The sequence below is a fragment of the Panthera onca genome, chromosome E2, assembly GCF_046562875.1.
Source record: "Panthera onca isolate mPanOnc1 chromosome E2, mPanOnc1 haplotype 2, whole genome shotgun sequence".
Classification (NCBI taxonomy): domain Eukaryota; kingdom Metazoa; phylum Chordata; class Mammalia; order Carnivora; family Felidae; genus Panthera; species Panthera onca.
This window is the reverse complement of record NC_138353.1, coordinates 34,742,176-34,762,206: the sequence shown is the minus strand read 5'-3', so window position 1 is coordinate 34,762,206 and position 20,031 is coordinate 34,742,176. Positions and strand designations below refer to the sequence as shown.

Sequence of the window (20,031 nt, the reverse complement as noted above, 5' to 3'; positions counted from 1 at the left end):
AGCCAAGGCAGTAATTTCACATTATAGCTTGCTGATAATCATAGATAGTTTCCTTTTGGATCCTGAAAAGGCCTATGATAGATTCCCAAGACGTATGATAATTCTGTAAAATGCATCTGGGTTGCTAAACCAAGATGAAAACATGTCACTCCTTTTGTGGTTGGCAGACTGGAACACTGCAGAGTGTAAATCTTCACATGATGTGCCAGGCCCACTGACAGGTTGGTCAGAGGATTAAAAAAAAAAAAGCAACTTACGAAAAATGTCAACCATTTACAAAAGTAGAGTGAATAATATAATGGACCGCCCTGCGCACATCACTCAACTTTAGCAGTGCCTCAGCTTGTGGCCAACTTTGCTTCATCTGCCTGCCACCCACTTTCCCACCACCCACTGTCCCCACTTATTTTGAAGCAAATTCCAGACACACAGTCTCAAGAGGATACTTTCTTAAAAGGCTCTCCCTGATGAGTAAATCCCTCTTTCATTTAAGTGGGATTTGGGGATGGATGGGTATGACAGAAGCAAAGTACATTTATTGTTTGAATACTTATAAGGCATTACTATTCTCTCTTGCAGTCAAAGACGCCGGCTTTGGTATTTGAATATATCAATAATACAGATTTTAAGGTGCGTATATGCTTTTTCTTTCTGGCATGGGGGTGAGGGGGGGGTGGGGAGGTGGCGATAAATACTGTTGATACTTCAGAACACGAGGGGTTCAGGAAAAGTCATGGTGAGATTGGGAATTAACAAATTGGATTCCTTATAGCAGGAGTACAGGATGCAGAAAGTGGGTGGGGTTCTTGCATTTGGTGAAATTACTCATCACCCTTTGCCTTGCTTACTCTGAGAGTAGCTGCTAGTCTAAGCTAATGCCTCATCTATAATACTCCTGTTTTAGACAACATAGTTTTGGGTAGATACTTGATTTGCATAGGAATCTTCCGTTGCTGATAAGTCATAAACAGATATAGGGCTTACATAAAAAGAAGCAACACATGGGATTCAAGCTGTCAGAGTGTGTGTGTTCATGTACACTGTATACAAAGCAAATGACACAAAAAAGCTAGTTAAGAGACACTGTGCTTTAGAAAAACCTTATCTTGGGTTATTTACATTTCTTCTATTTATAATGCAAATTAATTTAGACTTGAAGTGTAATTCCAAAAGCATGGTTTTAAGCTGGTTTTTCATGAGTTTGTTTTTGTTATTATTCAAACACTGAAGCCTTAACTTCTGCCAAGGTTTTTGGGGCCAAACATTCTGGTCACGGTAGAACAGAATATGAAAACCAATATAAAAACAAAATAGTGGCATTGATTTTGAGAGGTGTTTGGAGAACTTTTAGGTGATTTATCATTCACTGTCAGTGAATGAAAGGGTTGTGGTTTTATTGTGATGGAAGTTAGGGGCAAAACCAAATCAGCAGTTGAAAGATGCTGGTATTAGGAGTGAAGCTTGTGGGTGAAAATAAAAGAGCTTTATCTCACATTTAATTTTTCTTAGGTAATCACTCTAAAACAACTTTCAGGGTTAATTTGTGGAAAATAAGTAAAAGTGGCTATTACAACTGATAAAACAATAAGCAGGTTTTATATACAGTGTAGCTTTTCCATATGTAACAAGTTCCCTTGTTAATGTGACTCTTCAATTTTTTTTTGTTAATTCTTTAATTTAGAAAGAGCCTCTAATGTGACTCCCTAAGGGTGAAATCAATAGTGAACTCATAAAAGTAGGATGTATGGGGCACCTGGGTGGCTCAGTTGGTTAAGCATCCAACTCTTGATCTCAGCTCAGGTCTGGATCTCAGGGTCATGAGTTCAAGCCCCACATTGGGCTCCTACTGGGTGGGAAGACTACTTTTAAAAAAAAAAAAAAAAAAAAAAGGAGGGCTACATTTTCCATTAGCATAGCAGTGCTTAGCTGCTAAAGTAGTACTCTGCTGATCCACAAAGCCAATCACACTTTTGCCATTGAATGACCCAAGTTTATCAAGGTGTACGTATATGAGTGGGAATGTGTATGCATTTCTTAATGAAACCAAACATTTTCCTAAATACAAAAGTTTGAAAGCTGGTCTTAATGAAACTTCATAGCAAAATGCCTAAGTTAAATGCTTCTGCTTCCTTAATAAGTTTTTACCAATTGGCTAGCCATACATATAAAAATTTCACTTCATCATTTTGTGTTTCTTGAATTGATGCCTGCTCTGTTGATTTAACAGCAGAAATTTTTAACTCCCTGGAGAAATCTTATTTCGTTTACATCTCAACTCTCAAAGAGATGTTTTAATGGCACACATTCTCTAGGAGCTTCCTTTAAAGAGATCGTAGAAGATTAATGTTATTTGAGGCTTGCATATCTGAAAACATTTCTGTTTTATGTTTCCAATTAATGTACTTGCCATGGCATAGAATTCTGGGTTGTAATTAATAATTTTCTCAGTTTTGAAGAGCTTTTTCCCTTATCAGCCCTGAAGCCATTCTGGTTTCACCTTATGTGATCTGGTTTTGGTTTTGGTTTTTCCTTTGGAATGCTTTTAGGATTTTCTCTTCAGCCGCAGTCTGTGAAATTTCACAAAGATGTTCCTTCGAATGGGTCACTTTTATCTTTTGTTCTGTGCACTTGCTGGGCTTTTTCAATCTAGAAACTCATGTCCTTTCATTTTAGAACAATATTTTTAACATTCTTTGATTTTCTTCTCTTCTTTGTTCTCACTTTCTAGAACTCATTCGAACGTTAGACTTTATTTCTTAGCTCTGTTCTGTTCTCTGAACTTTTAAAAGTAGTATCCTGTTCTTTTATGTAATATCTTCTATTTTCTCACTGAGAATATGTGGGCTTTCTCCCCCCCTCCCCCCCCCCCCCCCCCGCCCGCATGATGTTTTCTTCTTCATACTCTTTCTCAGTTTTTCTTTCAGATTCCTTTTTTTGTGCATTCTTGTTTTTTGTCTGTTATAGTTGTCTGAAATGGCACGGACTTTGTCTACTCCTGTTTTAGAGGACTGAAATTACTGATGACGGCTTGTCAACTCCTGTCTTGAGGTGGCGAACCTGGCCACGGGCATCTCAGCCTCCAGTGGAGGAGAGCTCTGGGAAAGTTCTGTAGACTTTCACGTAATTCCCTCATTTTTGGTGTGGTGTTTTAAACTTGTTTTCCTGTTTTCAGCTGAATCTGTTTACTCTCTTTCCTTGGTACCTGGGGTCACTGATTCCTGAGCCTTTCTGTAAGTTCTTTCATGTGAGGTGGTTTGTTTCCGGATCCCCTCCACTTTGGGCAGAAGTTCAGCTTCTTTGGTCTGCTGAGTCAGTTGGACATTTTTTTTTCTAGCTTCGAAATGTTGTCATCTCTTCCATTCTCTTAGTTGTGAGTGAATCCCCCCTCCCCCACCAAAAGCCCCATTCCTTTTACTGTTAATTTAGAGGAGCTTCAGGAAGAAGTATAGGGAGGATGTATTTGGTCTGCCGTGTTAAACTGGAGGTCCAGTGAATGTTCAAGCCCTGCCGTTTTAGTCTACTTAGAAGATCACCAAGCAGCAGGTAGCAGAGGTGTATTTCGGAAGAACAGATCATGATGAGACAGTCATTGTCTTTTCCGGGTGGTAGGACAGACCACAGATAGAGAAATCAGTTAGTTTAATGTCCTTTTTATTTTGTCATGTATCTGTCTTAATTCTAAAAGCTTGTTTTGTTTTTTTTTTTTTTCATTTTACTGTTAAGTGTATTAATAACTGGACTTAAGGTATCACCCAGGGGAGTTGGTCCCTGGTTTAGCATCCCAGGTGAATCAACAGGGATACAACCTGCAGCCTGTTGTTTTCAGTATTTTTTGTTAACACATTGATAATAAACTTTTATCTATAATTTCCTTTTATTGCAAACTCTGATTTTGGCTTCAGGATTATACTGACTTCATAAAATAAGTTGGGTAGTGTTTCCTTTCTAGTCTCTGAAAGTTTATATGAAATAAGGGTTATCTAAGTAGATGTCTTTTTGGGAGGGAAGGGAAGACTTTGAACTACACTTTTCCTTTTTACTTATTTATTTTTAAAGCTTATTTATTTTAAGAGCACAAGTTGGGGAGGGGCAGAGAGAGAGAAGAGTTGGACTCTCAAATGACTGAGCTACCCAGGCACCCCAATAATATTTATTATAAAAGTTGACCACTTTGAGTTTTATTTACATAAAGTTAATAGAATTTTCCTAGGGCTTAAAGACTGTAATGTGTTTGTAATTATGTTTTCCTTTACATTTTTGACATTATTTTTGCTTTTTCTCTTTTTTTAAAAAAGTATCAGTGTTGCTACAGAGGTCTTACTAATATTTTCATGGAAATGGCTTTTGGTTTTGCTCAAATGTTTTTGTTTTTTCTACTTCATTGTTTCTGCTCCTATCTCAATTCTTTCTTTCTTTTTCCCTTCTTTGCTGCTTTTCTTTCTTGGGTTTTTACGGTTTTCCCCCTAACTTCTTTTTTTTTTTTTTTTTTTTTTTTTTAATTTTTTTTTTAACGTTTGTTTATTTTTGAGACCGAGAGAGAGCATGAACAGGGGAGGGGCAGAGAGAGGGAGACACAGAATCGGAAACAGGCTTCAGGCTCTGAGCTGTCAGCACAGAGCCCGACGCGGGGCTCGAACTCACGGACCGTGAGATCATGACCTGAGCCAAAGTCGGCCGCTTAAACGACCGAGCCACCCAGGCGCCCCTCCCCCTAACTTCTTGAGTTGAAGTCCGCTCATTTCATTTGTTTCTTTCTTGATTTGTGGTGAGTGGGCTTTACGTGTGTGCCGCCCCAGGCACCACCTTAGCTGCTGCATGCTGTGATCATGGAGCTCATTTCCATGTAGTTTTCAGATTAGAAGTACAAAGTACTTGTGGATTTGAGTTTTTCTCCCCAAACTTTGTACTTGGAAAAATTTTAAACCTACTAAAAATCGGAAGGAGTGGTCAGTTAATGCCCTCATGTTATTCCCCTAGATTCACCGGTTGTTAATATTTGCCACATTTGTGGGCGTCTGAGCGCCTGTCAGTTGAGCTTCGGACTCTGATTATGGCTTAGGTCTTGATCCCAGGTTCGTGGGATCGAGCCCAGTGTTCAGCCCTGTGCTGAACATGGAGCCTGCTTAAGATTCTCTCTCTTTCTCCCTCTGCCTCTTTCCACTGCTGGAGTGCTCCTTTCTCTAAACAAACAAAAACCACCTGGGGGGGAAAAAACACTTAAAAAAACTAAAAATATTTGCCACATTTGATGTTTTCTCCACCCCCCCCCCCCCCCCCGCCCTTTATCTCTTTACTGAAATCCTCTTAAAGTAAATTGCAAGCATCATGATACTTCACTTCTAGATATGCTAGCACTGGAACTAGGCAGGACCTTTTTCCTACATGACAGTACTGTTAGTACAGTTAAGAAATTTAATATCTATGCAATAATGCCATCTAACACACAGTACAGAGTCCCTATTCAGAAGTTTCCCAGTAATTAATTATCCTAAGAATGCCCTTCATAGCTGTATGTTTGTGAATATGATGGAGGAACCACTTGTTTTTTTCAAAAAAATTATTCTTTTATTGTTGATTTATAATTTGGCTATCTTTAGGTCCAGAGGAACATGACCTACATAATGTTGGTTTTTGGAATTTCTTGATGATTGCTTTGTGACTTTAGTACATGGCCATTTTTTTATATCAAGTTTGTTAATTTAGTTCAGATCTTCTGTGGTCTTATTCATTTTCCCCTTGATACTTCGTTTTATGAAAGAGCTGGTTTGGTTGATTTCTCCTTGAAATCCTCAGTTATGCTTCGTATGTGTCAAAGTGATAATAAAAGATACATAGTGACACTTAAGAAAAAAGAATTTCCAAACAAAGGAATAGGAAAGGCCAGTTTCTAAAAGTGGAATGAACAGTTACAGAACACTCCCAAACTCACCATTTTCTCCAGAAAGTTAAAGTACCATTTGTATAAGAAAAAGTTTCTGTTGAGACCTGCTTCTCAGCTTTCTATGCCTTTGGAAGAGTATAAATAAAAACGAATAAAAGGGCACCTGGGTGGCTCAGTTGGTTAAGCGTCTGATTCTTGATTTCAGCCCAGGTCATGATCTCATGGTTCATGATTTCGAGCCCCACATCAGGCTCTGCACTCAGCACAGAGCCTCCTTGGGAATTTGTCTCTTTCTCTCTCTCTGCCCTTCCCCTATTGGCGCTCTCTCAAAATAGAATAAAAATAAACTTTAAAAAAACGAGTATGCATTTTAAGCAAAATCTATCATTTGGACATTTTAAAGATTGATAAGGCCCCCTGAATAGGCTGCCTTTTTTTTTTTTTTTTAATTTTTTTTTTTTTTAACGTTTATTTATTTTTGAGACAGAGAGAGACAGAGCATGAACAGGGGAGGGGCAGAGAGAGAGGGAGACACAGGAAACAGGCTCCAGGCTCTGAGCTGTCAGCACAGAGCCCGACGCAGGGCTTGAACTCACGGACCGTGAGATCATGACCTGAGCCGAAGTCGGCCGCTTAACCGACCGAGCCACCCAGGCGCCCCCTTTTTTTTTAATTTATATCCAAGTTAATTAGCATTGCAACAATGATTTCAGGGGTAGATTCCTTAATGCCCCTTACCCATTTAGCCTATCCCCCCTCCCACAATCCCTCCAGTAACCCTCTGTTTGTTCTCCATATTTAAGAGTCTCTTATGTTTTGGCCCCCTCCCTCTTAAAGTCCTCATATGAGTGAAGTCATATTTGTCTTTCTCTGACTAATTTCGTTTACCATAATACCCTCTAGTTCCATCCACGTAGTTGCAAATGGCAAGATTTCATTCTTTTTGGTTAATAGACTGCATTTGAAAAGGAAGCAGACCTATTTTGCTCTGTAGAGAATTTCTAAGTCACTCCCATAGAGATGGGCCTTCACTAGCTGATATCTTGAGGCCTTGTTAATGCTGTTAGAGTTTGATACAGAGATCTTCTTTATAAGACATTTTCAGATCATTAGTCATAACTTTGATTTGCTTGATCAATGATTTGTCCTGCTTCCTTAAATTTCTGAAAATATTAACCTTGGTTTTTATTCTGGATCTTGGGGTTGCACATTGATGCCAAAACAGGTGACAACTGCATTAAGCACCTTTCACTTTATATCCCACTCCCCCTGCTTTTTCTTCTCCCTACATGGGGACCCCTGGGATTTCTGGATACAGACCAAGTGAGGTGTGTATGTGAGGGAATCTGCCAGCTGTGTGTGCAGCGTGAGTTTGCTGTGTTGCTGATTCCCACCTGTGACTAGGAACCTTCCTAAAGTGTGTAGTCATCCTAAATGACAGTCACTGGGGATGGGGAACCTCGTCATGATAAACCTGAGCTATACCCGCAGTCCAAGGACCTATGGGTATATAGCAAAAGTGAGGCCCACATGGCCATTCCTTTCTGGGCGGTTGTTCTAAACCCAAGGAGATTTGGAGTCTGTTAATCAAATTGCCTTTTATTTTTTTTTTTCCATTGTCCTCCTCAGACCTTCGCAGGTTAATGAAAAGTCCTAGGAAATTTCCACCTTTAGCCCTTTGGGTAGTCCTCAGATAGCCCTGATTTCTAAGAAAATGCCTGTGTTTGAAGCTTTGGAACCAATGTAGGATTGGTGAATAGTCTTCCTCAGCATCTTTGTAATCTTCTGAGAAGCATAGGCCTGCTTTGTTTTTGATAAGTCACTTATTTTATAAAAGTATAAGCAAAGCTAACTTCCTGCTGACAATTTGCCATTGCACACAGCTGGGTAAGAAGAATGGAGGAAAAGTGTGGCTCATGTGAACTTTCCCTTTATAATTTGTCATAGACTCTTTGGACTTGTATTTCCTGGGAAACCATTTTAATTTTGTTCCACCAGTGAACATCATCGAAGACAAATGTTCATCAACTGCCTTCTGGGTACAAGCTGAGAACCACCATTCATGGGGTGGGGTGTATACAGGGTATGCTATTCCACTGTTCGGTTATCTTAGCACTTAGACTGTGGACCAGGTTGTACAGTGGCTTCTTGCATATTTGCGGGAGGGAGAGCAAAGAAGTTGAGTCACCAAGTTGGTGACTACCACCGGCCCCAGAACCCGTTTTTCCCTACCAATGTATGCACCTGATATGTGAGGGCGCTGGCATGAGACTTGAGGTGTGGGCAGACGGGAGCAGCCTCTTGGTGCTCACAGCCAGGTTAGAGAACCTTAGGTCACTGCTAGTATCTGAGTAGGGAGCATCAACTCCGGGGACGCTGCTGCTGTCACTGTCCTCTGAACACCCTAGCGGACATTAAGTAGCACGGGTTCAGAGAAGGAAGGGACCACTGTTAGCTTTGTAGAGACTAGATGGGATGGGCTTACTTATAGGCCAGGGGAGAGGGGCGGGATGTTAGAGATTTGGGAGGAGGTGGGGACACTGGAGAAGGAAGAATGGAGGAGGCAACCAGGTTTATTTGGTCTGAAATGGAGACAGAGCTGTGAAAGTTGGTCAGAGCCAGACTGTGGACCCTACTGAGTCCTAAATTTTAGGCCCAGGTGGTAAAATGTAACATGTAGTTGGGTCTCCTCCTATCCTGAGCTCCTGAGAAATGAGAGTAAATGTCGGCCTGTCATTCAGGACTCTGTAATGTATTAGGCCTAATACATTCATTCATCTAGTGGTTTTTGTATTACATAAAATTGATATTGGTTGGAGTAGCTAGAAGTACTATGTTGGCGGTCCAAGGACATTTATTATTATTATGCCTTATACCATTTGCACAGATGCTTGGTATAGATACCACGTGATACAAGAGGAATGCCTTCCACAGACAAAAATCCAAATGATAAAATAGCCCGTATTTGTTTTCCGGAAATAAAATATTCCAGCCCCCTCTGAGGGTTAGAAAATGCTCGCTTCACTTTCACAGTCTATTTATTGACATGAGGTTCAACTTGGTGTGTCTCTGGGAGGGATCTCCTTAATTCTCGAAGGAGGAGCTGATTTGACACCCAAAGAGATAGTATCTTTAGCCTGTGTCCATCCATACTGGTGCTGGGACACTGCCTGCAAAGTCTTCCCTGCCGTGTGGAGCTGGGGGACAACAGAACGCTTGGGTGTTTAGCTCCTGAGCAGAAGTGGTGGCGTGTTGGTGCCACGTGCCCGGATGCTTTCCTTCCCACCCCAGGTTAGTTTCCAGTAGCGGAGCAGCTCCCAGTGCCGCGGGTGTCCCGGTCCGTGTGTCCTCATTCCCTGTGCTGCGCTGAGCCAGCTGCTCCCGGAGACTGATGAAGTCAAATATTCTTGCCAAGCTGGGGGGGAGAATTACTCTCACTTATTAACAGGGAAAAACAAGTCCTGGTGTTCTTAGATGTTAAATTTGATTCTTGGCAGATTGTTTTTCTTAATCTTTTTGAACAGGGGTTATATTTACGTGGATCTAAAACTATAAAATGGTATGTGATTAAAAGTCTTATTTCCCTGAGCCCCAGCAGTCCATCCCCCACATGCATACATGTGAAACCATGTTTTATTAAGGTCTTCATATCATTCTTATGAATGCAAACAAATAAGGATGTGTAGTTTGGCTTTCCCCTCTTCCACAGACATGTTATATAGGCTTGTCACTGCTCGTTAGAGAGTTTCCCTCCATTGCCTGAGTCTTCCAATAAAGAAACAATAAGTTTAATAAAGGTGCACTGATTAGTTTTATAGACAGTGCTGCTTTGGACTGATGGGGAAAGAGCTCTGCTTGGAATTGATTACCAGAAATAATAGTATAGTTTCTGATGAGGTTCTGTGATGACTCTAATGAACCTGGATGTATAAATGCTACTGTCTCCTAGAAATTGAAATTTTGAAAAAACTCAGAGTGGGTGTTCCTTTGGATTATTGGTAATGAGAACTCTTTCCTGTGTCCTTTTTTGCCTGGAGTCATTTTCACTTCCTGTCACTCTTCTTTTTTTACCTCCAGCATCTCACTCCCCTGCTCCTCTCCTAAGCCTCTTACCATCTCCAAGGGCTATCGCAGTCACTTTCCTCCTGTTTCTGTGAGCAGATGCACTCATGAGATGTACTTACTGTGTTGCCACTTGCCACATGGGCTGATGAAATTCTTCAAGTCCTGCTCTCCACTTAGTTCTCTACAGCACACTGTACTGCTATGCTATGCTTGAAGTGTAGTAAGAATATGAGGACAGTTGGACAACTTGGACTTCGTTTCCGTAATAATGTAATTGTGGGTGTTGAAATCCTGGAGCATTAAACAAGTTTTTAAAAGATCCATGTTGGCTTGAATGTTTCCCTTGGAATTCCTTTTTTTTTCTTCCCCTTAACAAGAGACTGAAGTATTAGACCCTCATCTTTGGTCTTTGTCCCCATTTGTTCCAGATCAGATGGTAAAAATTCCTGGGATTCTTTAGGGACTTAAGTACTAAGTTTATAGAGAATGGTGACCAATGTTTGGGATGACAAGATATGATGAGACTAAATTAACTTTCTGTTTTCTGAAATCTGTTTCAGCAACTATACCAGATCCTGACAGACTTTGATATCCGGTTTTATATGTATGAGCTGCTTAAGGTAAGTGACATTCATAATAAGCAGTGGATTTTTTCAGGTGTATCCGTTAAAAGAGAAGTTTTTGGGGGGACAAAGAGATCTCAGACTCTTTCTTGATACTTAGAGAATTTAGTGAAGTGGGAGTTTTCTTGTTGTTTTTTAACTTACACTGAGATCTCTGTTGCAGGATCTTTACATAGAAACTTTCTCAGTGGAACTGAGAAAGATGGCCAAGTCAAGAGATACTAGGGACATTATACCAGAAATCAGAACCTCCTTCATAGCTTTTATTGGCCCTTGGGTTTTCTTTTTGCTGCTTAATTAATACTATTGGTTTTCACTGTATAACAAATCACCCCAAACTTAATGATTTTTTAAAAAATTGTTTATTATTTCTCACAATTCTGTGGGTTAGCTGGATGAGTCTTTTGGTCTGGGTCACCTTGACTAGAGCACATTGGTCCAGGATGGCCTCGTTCACATATCTGGGATGGCAGCTGGAATACCTCAAGGCTTGTCCTCCAGGGGTTTAGTCTAGGCTGCTTCTTCCCATGGTGGTCTCTGGCTTCTTAATAGCATGAGAGGGCAAAGTTTGATGTGTAAGCACTTCTCAGGCTTCTGCTTGTATAAATGTCTACTAAATGCCCTGTTGGCCAAAGCAAGTCATGGGCCAGGCCTGGGTTCAAAGGGTGGAGAGGTAGACTATTTGATGGAAAGAGCATTGAAGTCACAGTGTGGAGGGAATGTGTACTGGGATGGTAGGCATTTTCGGCCTTCTTTATCTTGCCATCTCTCATAATCCCCTTCCCAACCTACTCTTTGGCCCTGACTAACCTTGACGTGCAAGAAGAGGTGATGGATGGTCCGTCTTTCTAGGAGACTTAGTAATCCCAAGATGGAAATTCTGAAACACTAATGGTTGGTGGAGGAATGTTTTTTTGGTTTGTTTGTTTGTTTTAGTTTTTTTAGTCTAGGTAAACACTTAGGTAAAGAATTCTAAAAAGCTTTGTAAAATTGGATAGATGAATGGTTCCTAAGTTGTTTGGGGTCATGGATCACTAGGAAAACGTATAAAACCTCTCCAAAATGCCTGTATACATATACAGTATTACCTAAAGTCTTATGGGGGTTGTGGGTCTCAATTCAAGACCTCTGAAAGAGTAGAGATGACTGAGTTACTGGCATTATTGAAGAAAATTGCCAAGATTGAGTTTTGATGGGATTGCGAACAGTTGTTTGAACAAAATCCCAAATTAAGGCAAGGCTTTAGGGAGTGGGACTTTGAAGAACTGGCTGTGGGAAGTGAATGTGTTTTCTTATAAGCACTTGCGCAAACCACTTGTCATTGGTACCAAGGTGGTGGACTTAGGTGGATCACTCTTACAACTGATGGGTCTTTCTTTTATCAGTAAGGTCAGAAACATGTGAGGGTAGAGCTGGGTTTATCACACCTCTCTCCATGTCCTCTCCAGACCAGAACGAAGGCCTTGGTGGGAAGAGGTTTGCAGTGTTGTGGTCTTATGAGCTCTCAGGCTTAGCTCCTTTCCTGGAGGCCCTTTCCAGAGAACCCCATGCATTCACCCTATGAGAGCTATAATCCAAATCTGTCACTTGGTTATTTTGTTTAAGTAAGGGGTTAAGATTTTTGTGGTTTTCACTTAGTGCACACCAAAGGTGAAGATTTATAACCCAGCACAATTGTCCTTAGATCGGGTGAAGACATCCCAGTGGCACAGGTCTTCGCAGGCTGGTCATTCAGGTGGTTCTCTGTGTCTGATGTCCCTAGCAACTAGGCAGTAAGGGCTTGCTTTCTGTTAATGTGGCACACAAGCCCAGATGAAGCTTGAAAAATGTCTTTCATGCTTCATGGTCAGATAATATCAGATTCTAAACTGAAATAACTTCCCCAAGGAATCTAAAAGCATGTCAGTAACTCCACAGGGAGTCTGACCAGTGAAGTTGGCAAAAGAATTAATTCTCTTACTGTACTTGTTCAACTTTTGCTTTCCTCAAATATTTCTCACATCCCAGGTATTATGATCCTAATTAGTTCATTCCTTTGGGTGAAGACCAGGCAAAATAACAGAATCAACACTTGCTAAATTTTCTCTTCGGGTAAAAAAAAAAAAATGGGGATAGGGTAGGGGAAATATGTAGCTTCTCCCAAAAATGTAGAAGAAACTGAGGCTGAGGGCTATTGAGTCGTTGCTGGGTACACTGTCTGGTCTCCTGATTCGGATCCAGGGAGGTCTGTCCTCAGGAGCCCTGGTTTCATAAAACATTGCCACAAAGCCACTGTGGAATCTTGCTACAACTGTTGTTGTGAAACAAAACAAAGAAAAAAATTAAATTGAAGTAGAAGCTCCATAAATGAACAATTCTTAAGTGTGCAGGTTTTTGGATTTCACATAAGTAAAACCTTCACCCAGATATATGTGGTACTATGCTGTCCATTATAGTAGCTGTTGCCCACAGGTAGCTACTTAAATTTTCATTTCAATTTAAAGTTCCTTTGCTTAATCACAGTAGCCACATTTCGTTTATTCAGTAGCCTCATGTGGCTAGTAGCTGCCATATTGGACAGTGCAGATATTTAGAATATTTCTGTCATTGCAGAAAGTTCTGTTGGACAGGGCTGGTCAAGAATATTATGAGTACACCAAAAGGTCTCATGTGTCCCTTCTCTTCAGGATCCCCTCCTCTACCACCAAGTTTAGTTTTGCCTGTTTTAAACCTACGTATAAGAAACATCATACCCTGTGTCTGGGGGAAAGCAAGATTTTCTTGTTCCCAGAATACCAATCCTAGGGATCATTTTCTGACTTACGCATTCTCTCCTATGTAAAAATGCCTAGTCCAGTGGTTCTCAACCAAGTCAATTTGGCGATATGTGGAACCACTTTTGGTTGTCACGGTTTGGAGGAGTGCTACTGGCATCTGGTCGGAAGAGGCCAGGGAGCCTCGTAAACATCCTGCCGTGCACAGGACTGCTCCCCACAACCGGGAATTCCCCGGTCCAACACGTCAGTGGTGCTGAGGTTGAGAAACCCTTATTTTGTCCCGAGGAAAACTACCAAGAGCACTCAGTGCCAAGCACATAGTAGGTACCACAAGATGATGGCTGCAAGTATTGTTACCCAAGGAATAACATTTGAGTGGGCTGCAGTGCTTTTTGAGACCAGCCGAAGTGCCCAATTTGAAATTTATGGAAATAGATACTATGTTAGAAAAGGAGATTTAGAGCAAATTTTTGCATTCTTGAACACCAAAAACAAACTGCCTGAAGAAAAAACGGGCAAAAGATTTGAATCAACATTTGTCCAAAGAAAATAGAGGATGACCAGTAACACCTGAAATGTTCAACTTTGATGACTCATTAAGAAAATACAATTCGAATCCACAATGAGATCCCACTTCAAACCTGTCAGAATGGTCGTAATTACAAAGATGAACCAATGACCAGCATTGGCGAGGATGTGGAGAAAGAAGCCTTCATACGTTATTGATGGGAATGTAGAATGGAGCAGGCATTTTGGAAGACATTTAGGACATTCTTGAAAAGTCTGATGTAAACTAACATACAGCACAGCACATCCACCCCTAGAATCTGCATAAAAGAAATGAAAGCCTATGCCCTGTCAAAGACCTGCGCATGAATGTTCATAATAGCTAACGACCGGAAACAGCTCTGATGTCCATCGACTAGTGCGTCCGCACAGTGGAATACTACTCAGCAGGAAGAAAGTAACGGATGAATCTCAGCAACATGCTGAGCGAAAGAAGATAGACAAAGTGCTGTATATTGTATTTTTCACTTAATGAACGTCCAGAAAAGACAAATCCATAGTAACAGCAGGTTTGTGGTTAAGGCTGAGGTAGGGGGCAAATGGGAAATGGGATTGATCACAGGCAAGCTAAAGGAAATTCTTGGGAAGATGGTAAAGACTGGATTATGGTGATAGTTGTACAACTCTATAAACGTGCTAAAAAAAAAAAAAAAAAGTGTTGTACACTTAAAAATCTTACCTGCATACCATTCATCTTTTAGGAAGCAATATCCTCCCTTAGAGTAGAAATATAACGTAGTAATATCCTTCCTTAGAGTAAAAATGTAATGTTTTTTTTTTTAATTTTTAAAATGCTGATTATTTATTTTTGAGAGAGAGAATGAGACAGAGTGGGGGAGAGCAGACAGAACCCAAAGCAGGCTCCAGGCTCCAGGCTCCAGGCTCCGAGCAGTCAGCACAGAGCCCAATGCAGGGCTTGAGCTCATGAACCATGAGATCATCATCTGAGTCGAAGTCGGACACTTAGCCGACTGAGCCACCCAGGCACCCCCAGAATATAATTCTTAAAGGCCAACTGGCTCAGGGATTGTTTTTAAATTATTTTTTTAATGTTTATTTTTGAGAGAGAGAGAGAGAGTGCTAGCGAACAAGTGGGGAAGGGGAAGAGAGAGAAGGAGACACAATTTGAAGCAGGCTCCAGGCTCTGAGCTGTTAGCACAGAGCCCGACACGGGGCTTAAACCCACAAACCTTAAGATCATGACCTGAGCAGAAGTCGACGCTTAACCAACTGAGCCACCCAGGCACCCCTCGGGGATTATTTTTGAAGGAAAATACTAATACTAGAATACTTGTTAATCTCAAAAATCCACATGGGGCACTTGTCTAAAACATAAGCCATGTTGAACAATACGTTTAGATACCATTCTTCGTGTCCACAGGGACTCTTGGCATGGCATTTGAACCCCCTATGAGAAGTGACTCTAGTGGGTTTCCCAGATCTGTTTTTAAACCCATTGAACTAGACTAACAGGCTGATGTATGATTTCTGAGTCTAGGTGGCTGGTAAAGTGTTACCAACTACAAGTAGGAGGAGTGTCCAAAGTGTGTCTGTCTCCTTTTTAACATAGCCCCCTTTCCACCAGCTGCCAGCATAGTGGGCAGAGAGCAAGGGATATCTTCTGAGCGTGTTTATTCTCATCTGTTACAGACAGTAAGCTGCACTTTAGGAGATACTCAAGTCAAGCTATCACAAATAAGAATATGCTTGCATTGGGAATTGGTAGACGGTTTGCTTATTTTTTCTCTCTGCTTTCTTATCTAATAGGCTCTGGATTACTGCCACAGCAAGGGAATCATGCACAGGGATGTGAAACCTCACAATGTCATGATAGATCATCAACAGAAAAAGGTACCGTTGCAGCCAGGCAGCAACAAGTCTTTCCTCGGGAGGCTTACGGCCGAACAAAATGCTGGCCAGTACTGAGGTGGTACTGGAGACCCATGCTGTTTTCTTTGGCGGGCTTCTGTTACTTGTTAGTCTCCAGGGCTGCTTTCCACTTTGCATAAGTATAGTACACAAGGAAAGTAGACAGCTGAACCTAACTATAGTCCCTTGTTTATTTTGGTCATGGTTTTCTGGAGGACCCTGCAAAGAAACTACAGCTGATGGTTTCTACTTCATTTAATGACCCTCAGACCAATCTGCCTGGCCTCAAAAGTACACTTGGGTCCCTCCTTATTTTGATATTCAATTCTGGTTGTCCCTGATAGATGAGTAAATGAATCAGTTACTTAGATTAATGAGAAGCTGGAGCAGTGCTTTGATTCTGGACTGGGGTTGTATGTCCCCTACCCTTTCCCTTGTGGCTGGAACTTATAATGGAAGCTATTAATGATGGGGGAATGTGTTATACATGGAAGTGCTATGGAGACAGAAAGAAAAGCTTAAGTTTTATTGATCTAAAGAGAATGAGAAGCCCAGGATAATTTAAATTTTCAAAAAGAAAAAGCAAATAGGATTTTGAGTGCTCTGCTCTAGAAATGACCTCTTCCACAGTTGCTGAAAGTGTAATTTTTGCCAGTGCACTTGACGTTTTTTATGTGGCCCACGTAATTGTTAGCCAGTGTGATGGGGCCTTGTTCCAAGGCACAGGAGTCTAGAACTGCATGCTTTACATGTTTGATTTCTGTCATGTTTGTAGCTGCGACTGATAGACTGGGGCCTGGCAGAGTTCTACCACCCTGCTCAGGAGTACAATGTCCGTGTAGCCTCGAGGTACTTCAAGGGCCCGGAGCTCCTCGTGGACTATCAGGTAAAACTGTTAGCCAAGCACCTGTGCATTCGGGGTGTATTGCCTTAGTGCTTCTCCCCGTTTGCTGTTTATTTAGCAGTTTGGATATATTGAAAACCCCACCCAAAGTGATAATTTCAAATTTTTCTCAATGACTTTTTTTTTTTTTGCTTCGATTGTAAAATATGTGCAAAGGTCACCCTGAAGACTAGAAATTCAGATCTGAAAAATGCGTTTGTAACACCCTTCCCTGACAGGCCAACCTTATTTTCCTCAGATGTATGATTACAGCTTGGACATGTGGAGTTTGGGCTGTATGTTAGCAAGCATGATCTTTCGAAAGGAGCCCTTCTTCCATGGACAGGACAACTACGACCAGGTGAGCAAACACTAACTAGCCCCTCCCTGTTAGGGCAGAAGCCGAGAAAATGGAGTACTTTGACAGGGGTGATACCCTTGAGCCACTAAATATCGTTGAGTGTCTGCACATAAGTTTTCCTTCAGGGTAAAGAATTTCATGAAATTTTGTCTGTGGTTACCAGGTCCCCAAACATAACAGATAAAGTGACATTATGCCCAACTTCCAGAGTGAGTCTGTGAAGTCACGCACTCCTTGTCTAAATAAAACTAGATTCTAGTCCTTAGGTGATGCCTCTTGTAAACGTCAGCTTCTAGATTATTGTCATAAGTTGTTACCATTTTAAAGGCAGTTTGGAAATTTGCTTTCTGTGAACATCGTGTCCTTGTGTCTGCCTCCTGTCAGCCCCTGGCTCCAGTCTGTATCTGGTGTCTGGAGGTAGAGTGATGTGGAAGTCCCCTAATTCCTTGGGATAGCACCTCACAGGCTTGCAGTGAGCCCGGTGCTCAGTGATTTGGTCAGTTTGTTTTGTGTTTCAGCTTGTTCGCATTGCCAAGGTTCTGGGTACAGATGAGCTGTATGGCTATCTGAAGAAGTATCACATAGACCTAGATCCGCACTTCAACGATATCCTGGGACAGTAAGTAAGAGAGAGGGAGAGAGAAAGAGGGTTTTACCCCATTTCAAAAGTGGGAGTGTTGGCTGAAATCGCTGGCTGATCCTAGCAGAATTGAAACACACTTCTTTATTCCCATGTGTATTTTTTTTAACTTGTTTTTTGAGAGTATTTGGGCAGTGTTTACATGTGTCTTTCGGTTATTGTACTTCTTCAAGAGATAGTCTGTCAATCAGTAAAAAATTGAAGACAAAATCCTGTTACAGAAACCAGCTTTCTGGTACAGCATGTGCTTATTTTAGAAAGCTGTGCTTCTTCTAGGAGTAAGACTGTTACAGTTTTTCTTGTTCGGTGTAATGGATTTTCCACAAGATAGCAAATTTGAAAGCATATTTTCAGGTACAGTGGAATAGTGTTGAAAAGTAAATGTGTTGACAATATTCAAACAGTGGTTTATGGAACCTCTATGTTTCTGAGGCTAGCTCTCTAAATATTTCTGCTGAACAACAAAAATAACTCCCATCACCTCTGTGCCTCACCAAAATTGACTAAAAGCCTGAGGCATAAAAAGCGATCTAGAAAGGTGCCACAAACTAAATCAGATGTAGAAGTTAGAGCTAATTTTATTTATCAGTCATAGAGCACAGTTTTTATTTTAGGATGCTGCGAGTGTATTTGTGCGGGGGTGGGGCAGGTACCAGCGAGAATGAGGTTTCACAAGCTTGGAATCAGTGCATTATTCTAAGATTTTGTTGGCTTTAGCCCTAATGCATCAGGATCCTTGTTGAATTTAATCTCAGAATACTATTGCTTCCCTTTTTTCTCAGACATTCACGGAAACGCTGGGAAAACTTTATCCATAGTGAGAACAGACATCTCGTCAGCCCCGAGGCCCTAGATCTTCTGGACAAACTTCTGCGATACGACCATCAGCAGAGACTGACTGCCAAAGAGGCCATGGAGCACCCGTACTTCTGTGAGTCTCCAGGGACTGTTTTCAGGGGCATAACTTACTAAAGGAAAAATACTTCTCTTCATCTTTGAGATCAGTCAAGAGAATTCTAGGTATTTGTATTGAATCGTCCTTAGAATTTGGCCTCATTAGTTCTAGACCGTTGAGACAACTTTGCAGTTGCTCTGCAGAGGGGTTGCTTGTTCACTGCCTTAGCTCCCTCGAGTCCGGGAGGGACCATTCCCTGTGGCCCTGAGCTTATAGATCACAAGTATCTAAAATTTGTTTTCAAGTGTATATATTTGTATGGAAACCTAACCAAAGGTATTCTTCTCTTCAAAAACCAAGTAGTTAGTTAAAAGTGATAAGGTGACTGTAGTGTATTTTCAAAGAAAGAAATGAGTTAAATAAACAAAAGGAATTTGAGGAAAGGAAAGCAGGTATGGAAGGACTGCACTAAAATCTCACCTGCATTAAAGAATTTTTAGGTCTCGCTTCAAAGTGTGTGTATGTATTCAGTGCATGTGGTTGCTTATCGTCTGCATGCATACAGGCCTCCCCACCCCCCACTGATAAAGATGTCTCCAACAAACTTTCCCCTTAATTGTTGGCAACGTGAGATGATTTAGTCCAGGCACAGGGGAGACTGGGGATGAAGGTTACAGGACCCGTCTCTGTTCACTCTCTGAATTGAGAAGAAAACCTTCAGCCTGTCTGTTGCTTGGCCAGTATGCTGTCTTCCCTCCCTCCTCCCCTCCTCCCCCTAAGATTAAACAAATCTTACCTGAAGAAAATAAATCTTGAACCTCTTGGCCTGTAAGCATTAGTAGACAGCAAATTGGAAAGGTTTTACCCTTTGGTCTTCTAGACCTCAGACAAGTGCAACTCAGATGTCCTCTTTCCAGTTTCTGGCACAGGAAGCCGTTTTTACCCTTTGAGTTAAATTGAACTAAGAATTCCAGTGTTTTATAGTAAGTAATTTGTGATTTATTTGCTTTTCTGAATACACATCTTTTGTAAGAAAAAAAAAATGTTTCAAATGACTGTTGCTTAAAATTGATAGGTCTTCTAATGGCTCTTTCATTCTCCCTTTGCTCCAGAGTACTCATTAGCACACATGATTTGAAGAAATTGGGGGTTGGATATGACAGTATTCAGGGAAAAGAACACATAAGAAAATAAGTAGTAATTTTGAACAGTGGGAAGTTAGTGAGTCTGGGCCTCTGTTTTCCATGGGCCTCAGAGATTGAACTTGCCTTCTGAGGGAAGTGTTAAGAGTTGACTCTAAGAGCAAATTCCCCTGATTATTTTTCAGTGTCTGATTTTTCTATAACCTTAGATCTGTAATTTGTTTTTATTTTTTAATTTTTGAAAAAGTTTATTAGTGCAGGGAGAGGGAGAGAGAGAATCCTAAGCAGGCTCCACACTATCAGTGCAGAGCCCAATATGGGGCTCAGACTCACGAAACTGAGCTCATGA

General features: G+C 41.1%; 1 protein-coding gene across 5 annotated transcripts in view; it reads left to right on the top strand.

Annotated features, from left to right (window-relative positions):
* CSNK2A2 (casein kinase 2 alpha 2) overlaps positions 1 to 20,031 on the top strand; it is a 41,605-nt gene that overhangs the window by 12,585 nt on the left and 8,989 nt on the right. For all 5 annotated transcript variants that reach the window (XR_009615346.3, XM_078438835.2, XM_060650640.2 and 2 more), the window contains 7 exons: positions 580 to 630; positions 10,507 to 10,566; positions 15,660 to 15,743; positions 16,537 to 16,647; positions 16,904 to 17,005; positions 17,524 to 17,624; positions 18,428 to 18,576. Coding sequence is in view for 4 of the 5 variants with exons in the window: in XM_060650640.2 (XP_060506623.1) it covers positions 580 to 630; positions 10,507 to 10,566; positions 15,660 to 15,743; positions 16,537 to 16,647; positions 16,904 to 17,005; positions 17,524 to 17,624; positions 18,428 to 18,576 (658 nt within the window). In the remaining variant the exon portion in view is untranslated. The remainder of the gene's footprint in view (positions 1 to 579; positions 631 to 10,506; positions 10,567 to 15,659; positions 15,744 to 16,536; positions 16,648 to 16,903; positions 17,006 to 17,523; positions 17,625 to 18,427; positions 18,577 to 20,031) is intronic.